The sequence below is a fragment of the Sander lucioperca genome, chromosome 12 (genome assembly GCF_008315115.2).
Source record: "Sander lucioperca isolate FBNREF2018 chromosome 12, SLUC_FBN_1.2, whole genome shotgun sequence".
Taxonomy (NCBI): domain Eukaryota; kingdom Metazoa; phylum Chordata; class Actinopteri; order Perciformes; family Percidae; genus Sander; species Sander lucioperca.
In genome coordinates this window covers 30,120,343-30,126,562 of record NC_050184.1, presented here as the reverse complement: position 1 = coordinate 30,126,562, position 6,220 = coordinate 30,120,343, and the positions used below count along the sequence as shown (strand labels likewise).

The window sequence follows — 6,220 nt, the reverse complement described above, 5'->3', positions numbered from 1 at the left end:
CAGAGTTAGATGAGGAGATGTATGCCTCTCTCATAAAATGCACTAGAAAAACTAGAAACGGGGAAACAGCTAGTCAGGTACAAACATTTTAACAACATTTCTTTACACTTTGGTTTTCATACGAATTAAACAGACAATATATAACGTGTTAATTAGTGAGCTTCACAGGTTCTGGAAGGCAGATTGTGTTACCTTTGGACAAAGCCATGCTAGCTGTTTCCCCCTGTTTCCAGTCTTTATGCTAAGCTAAGCTAACCGGTAGCTGGCTGTAACTTCATATTTACCATACAGACATGAGAGAATGGTATCAATCTTCTCATCTAACTCTCAGCAAGAAAGCTAATAAGCGTATTTCCCAAAATGTCGGACTGTTCCTTTAAACAACCCGGCTGCAACCCCCCCTCCTTACTTTCTTCCCATAGTCTTCTGCACTAGCAGGCTCATGCTATCTTCCTTTTATAGTGAGGTTAGCAGCACCTTGCTGTTCCCCAACTCCCTCATACTCAGGGCGAATAGATCAAAGGAAAGATAAAGACAAAAAAACATAGAAGGATTAAAAATAGAAAGGCGGAGAGAATATGAAAGTGAAAAACAACTTGATTATTTAATAAAAAAGACTGTGATTATGTGATGTGAATAACCAACCACAAAAATAACATTAACATAGAGGTGCTAATTAAGTTCAAATCAAGCATCCTTACTTTCCTTTAAGCTCTTCCTAAAAGGTTGAAGCTTTGGTTCCTAAACTATTCTGCATTGTATCATTGTGGGTTCACTGTGTAGGCTTTTGTGAAGGATGGTTTGAAATACGACCCAAAAACTGAAATTGGCAACAGTAACCATCTTGTACAGTATATTGGTATACATGTTCTCCCTTCAGAGACCATCTGTAGAGAATATGACATAGTGGCAGTGAACTACACTGGCACTGATGTTGGAGAGTTGTATTACTGTAAGAGTCAATCCCAGCTGGAGTTCCCCCAGTCTGATCCTCCTTACCCTTAGTTTCAGGACTTATATGGGATATTATTCACATGCATCTTAGGAGTACAGAAAATAGCCACAGAAGCTGCTTCCAGAGTTTACATGATTTTTGGAGTAAATGTGGAAGAGCAGGATGTTCTACCAGCCGGGATCTAATTACTGAATCCCAACAGTGGTGATGTAATAGAATTGGCTGCAAAGATAGTCTTGCTTGCTCTATCTCTTGCTAATTCCTTCTATCATAATCGCCACAATCACCACCGATCTTACATGTAGCAGAATCTCTTCGCAGACTTTGCTCTAACACCTGTCTTTCTCTCTGCTGCTGAAAGTCACGGTGGAAAATCTGCTCAGATCATCATGGAGTCATGCAGAGTTCGGCTCTGGTGATGGGCAGCCTGTCATGCTCCCGATATGATTATCACAGACAGATATAGTCCTCTCCGTAAAGCTACGAGACTCTCATGTTACCAACTGATCTCTGCTTCAGATTCCACCGTGGGGGACAGCTGAGCCGCTGACCTGGAGTCAGCTCACAGAGGAACTGTATCATCTATAATCTATATCCTTAGCATCTCTGTGTCTCCTCTCCTTCCCGTTCACTTTGGTATCTATCTTCTTTTTAGAAAAACACAGATTAATAGAATATCCTCACTGAAACTCAAGTGGATTTCCAGTTTGCACCCAGGAGGAGGAATTAGTTATGTGGTTCAGGGTTTTTCACATGCAGTGCTCAGGTGGAGGGGCACACAGTATCTGTTTAGAGGGTGAAAGAGAAAAGAAAGTCAATCCCTCTGAATCCTAGGCTAAGACTAAGCAGAGAGCGTCTCAGTTGGCCCAATATGGTATGGTATGCTGAGACACTTTAGCCATGTGATGTGAGGAAGCAAAGCGACTTAGAGGGAGCAGGAGGAGTGTGTGTGTGTGTGTGTGTGTGTGTGTGTGTGTGTGTGTGTGTGTGTGTGTGTGTGTGGGTGATCCCCCCCTGTCGTTCTGTAAGATATTAACCAGCGCCTCTAGTAAAAACAATCTCTGAACACATGCTTCGCATCTACGATTGCGGTACATCTGAAAATATTGCATCAGAGCACAGTTTGGCTGCCTTTGAGGCATACTTAGCTTTCGGGTGAGAAACAGGATGTGAATATGAAACAATGGCGCTAATGAATATTGAACAATAAAATGATTTTGGCGTGAGATTCTCGGCTGTAAAGTATTTAACATCTAGATGCCTTTAAAAAAAATAAGACATCATTTTTACTTTGTTGAGGATGGCCAAAGTATGTCATGAGCACACTGAAACATATTCTCAAGGGATCTCAATGTATTAGACAGTTTGTATCAAGTGAACTGTAAATACTCCTCGGTAAAACTAAGCATGAAAAATAAAATATGAAAATCCTTTGGCTCCATCTATTGGTACTGAAGGAACACAACTGAGATGATATTCAATAGCCACTGAGCAGAGCAGCTCAAATCAAGTTTTTTAAAAGGTTCCCCAAGTACCTTTGTAGTGTTGTAGTCTGAATCGCCGACGTCACCGCAGAGTCGTCTTTGTTGCTGCTTTCTTGAAAGGCTCAGCTGTGCTGCATCTTTAACAGGGTTCTGATTTTCATCTCTCCACCATCTCTCACCAGCTGCACATATAAAGCAAGTATTTCTATTGTATACTTCTCTAATAATCACTGCTGAAAATAAACAAATCACACAACAAATTTAACCCAAATGTTCTGTTTGGGTCCTGGAAGAACCCGGGCTTTCTTTCTTAGCTCAACATTGTTTTATCCCTTTGGTATTAATGACTTTTTTTCCTAATATTATAAAATGGCTTAGACACATCTAATGAACTGGTGACATGATTCAAAAGTCCACTGCAGACTGTGATGCATTATTTCTGTGTTGGCATCTTAAAAGCTGAAAAAACGTGGTTAATTACAATGAATTTCCAGCTGTGATTAGTGTTGATTGGTGTTTTTACACAGCACTGCCCCTCCCAAACTCTAGATTGGACCATTAGGATTACTGTCATTGGAGTTTTATAACAGTTATTGTAAGTAGAGGCCTCTCTGGTGTCTAATAAACCCCAAGCATAAGTAACGTCACTATGATGACACCATACTGTACATTTCTTTGTCTGTGAATGGCTTTTTGGCATATTCTGTACATGCATACATCATTTAACATATACCATATTACATATTTACTTATTTGGTGTAACAACAATGCTTCAGGGCCCAGTTTGAGACAAAGTGAAGGGTTACCACTTCAATACTTTTCTACTTATGGATTTTAATTAGGTCACAAGAAAAGAAAAACAATACAGCAGTGGGGTATGTGGGTGACACACACACACACACACACACACACACACACACACACACACACACACACACACAGTTTTTCTGACCTCTGAAGGAGTTGTTGCAGTAAAGCAGGCCACAGGATCCAGCAATAGATGAATGTGAAAGGTTTGGTATCGGAGACTCAGCGAGGGTTTCTAACCTGGGTTCAATGTTCCCCTGCTGTACATCCATAAGATAAAAAAACAAAAAACAAAGTTACAGTTAAATCACAAACATCCTCCAAAGTTACAGTACCAACCAACCACTTCTGCAGCAGAAGGCCTAAACTGATTTCTGCATACATTTCTCCTGCTAACCTCGTCCATTTTGCTCCATTTCGGAATGATCTCCGTTGTTTCCGTGGACTCTGTCAGGCCGATTTTGACTCGTCTGTCATCCATCATGCCTTTCCTCAGACAGGTCCTTTCATCCAGAGTGCCTCCTTCCTCCGTCTGTCTGTCTGGAGGAGGCTGGCTGTTGGTCTTCTGAGCCTCTTTCAGGTCTGTTAGAGTCACGCCCTGCAGGACATTCATACAGCTTTATCACTGTCAACAGTCAAACACAATATAATAAAACCTCAACTTCTGTAAGCCATTTGTTCTTTACCTGTGTTGACCTACGGGTCTGTCTGGCATGACGAGACTTCGCTTTCCTCTGAGACTCCGCTTCTTCATCCCTGACCGGGGTCAGATACGACCTGGGTCAGTGAAAAAGAAAACAGTAAACATAAAGATTTAAAGTAATAAGACTTCTACGTGGCACTGTCCCAGAAATGTACAATAGGGATATGCACACCTTTCAAAGTATACACTTTCTGATCAGGGCAATTATATAATAATAATGATAATAATAATCTTTTTCTATGGAGCACTTTTGAAATCCCAGGTTACACCATGCTTACCACACAAGGCAGCAAATTAAAATCAACAATTATGACATTGAATATGAAATCAAATCAAATGTGGCAATTATATGTAATAAATAGAAATAAAATTCCTGCCCACACTTGTCACATCTGCATTTGGTTTATTTGGCCGGTCGACGTTTCGGTCACATGGACCTTTCTCAAGACACGTAGTAATAAAGTGACATGGTGCATAGTGCTTAAATACAAATCTTGATTACGTGATGATCCACAGCTGTATTGGAGAGGTGTCCATAATTATAAGTTGAATTATAAGTAACAAAATCAATAATATAGGTCAACAGCAACAACACCTTCCAACAAATACAGTATACTGTATATTGTGTATATTATAACTTAGTGCTCCAAAACGGTGTGAAGCAGCATAGAGTTGTATCAGTGTTTAACTTTTTCTTCAACCTTTTGTGTTTTGACTTTTAGACAAACAGAAAGAACCTTGACTCTTTATATATTTTAAATAGCACAAAACAAGTTTAAGCGGTGCACATTTGCACTGTTTAGAAAGTGATGTGTCTTGTTTTGTTGGTGTGGACAGCATGGCTCAATCAACCTGTTAGGCCCTTATCGACCCCCCACCCCCAAACCCTATTTTACTAAATACCCAGTAGCAAATTAATGAAATGCAATGATTTAATGAAAAGTATTATAAACATTTAAAATATAAAATGTACATGTCAATAATAATAAATGCAGTGTATATATGCATGTGCCTCATGCTGCATCAGCAGGTGCAACATCCCACTGATTTACACTTTTAAATCATTTCTCCCTGCATTATGCACCATTATGATTTTAACAGGAAATACATCAAATTAAGGAGGCAAGATACTCTGAAAATGCATTTTCATTGTGCTTTAAGACCTGAGCTCGATTTCCGCAAGAGGCTTAATAGACGTGCAGAAAGAGCTGAGCAAGCATCAGTGGAGAGGCTCATGTTTTACCCAGAGAGCTGCCTGCCCCTCCTCTGCTACGCTTTTACTGGTATTGATCTCTCAGTTGTGGAGGCACCCTGAATCCTGACTGAGAGTTAGCGGGCTGGTCGCCGCACAATGTATAATGTACAAAGCATAGGATATTATGGACTATATAGACGAGAAATGACACAGTAAAATAATCAACCACAAAACAAGTTGCAGCTATCCCAGCTGAAGATGTATACATATTCATTAACTGTAACAATTACAAACATGTTTAGGTTTTATCCACCCAAATGTGCAACCAATATTTACAAAAATGTTCCTCTTAAGCTACATAATGAACAATGTTAATAATTAATTTGTTAAAATAGTTGCTAAGAATAATATCCCTCAGCCAATAATTACTAATGTACATAAACAAGCGAATCAAGTAGATCAAAGAAAGGGACTGATTTCCAGCCCCTAAAGTAACAAACTACAAACTCAAAATATATCAGTTTAATGTGGCCTGCAGCACCTGTACAGAGCATCATTACTTCACATTAAGATGACAAACAGGAGGACTGGGAGCTTTGCCAAAACAGTGGCTTGTCAGGCTGAAAATGTAATAGGTGAAATAAGAATCCAGGAAGAGAACAGCATGAGTCAGTCTCTCTGAAACTTACCTGGGAACAAATGCTTGCATGGTCCCTGTGGAAGGTCAGAGACTGAGGCACTGAGACACTGCAGCAGTGATGTGTGGGAGAGGCTGAACAAAATGACTCTAACAGGCTAGAGTGCAGAGAGAGAGAGAGAGAGAGAGAGAGAGAGAGAGAGACTTCCGGCCTATCTTAATGATGCGCACACAATCAATTTAGACTTTCTGTCTACCAAAGGTCTAATGCAAGCAAGTCTATACACACTTCACTTAAGAGATTCCATTTGGTAATGATGCTAAAGGAACATGTATGCACTGTGTCTGGGATTGTGACAAAATAAAAACATTCTGGAGGGAGGTGATCAATAAAACTATGTTCATCTTGTCTGTGAACATTCCACTTGACCCTAAGATG

At 40.0% G+C, this 6,220-nt stretch overlaps 1 protein-coding gene across 1 annotated transcript; it reads right to left on the bottom strand.

The window, feature by feature from the left end:
• Nucleotides 1–2,397: 2,397 nt before the first annotated feature.
• On the bottom strand, nucleotides 2,398–5,916 carry LOC118496493 (protein phosphatase 1 regulatory subunit 12A-like). Its single transcript, XM_036008380.1, has 6 exons — nucleotides 5,834–5,916; nucleotides 3,933–4,023; nucleotides 3,644–3,844; nucleotides 3,392–3,506; nucleotides 2,491–2,621; nucleotides 2,398–2,406 (listed from the first exon to the last, which is right to left on the bottom strand). Exons 1-6 carry the CDS (start codon nucleotides 5,851–5,853, stop codon nucleotides 2,398–2,400), a joined length of 567 nt encoding a protein of 188 aa, XP_035864273.1. The 5' UTR covers nucleotides 5,854–5,916.
• Between the last annotated feature and the right edge of the window lie 304 nt (nucleotides 5,917–6,220).

Bases quoted from the DNA above. Each gene is read 5' to 3' on its own strand.
- LOC118496493 (XM_036008380.1), bottom strand. From the start codon at position 5,853: ATGCAAGCATTTGTTCCCAG. The intron at 3,845-3,932 runs GTAAAGAACAAA...AATGTCCTGCAG, and splicing joins AGACCCGTAGGTCAACACAG to GGCGTGACTCTAACAGACCT. The intron at 2,622-3,391 runs GTCAGAAAAACT...TTATATGTGCAG, and splicing joins CTGCAACAACTCCTTCAGAG to CTGGTGAGAGATGGTGGAGA.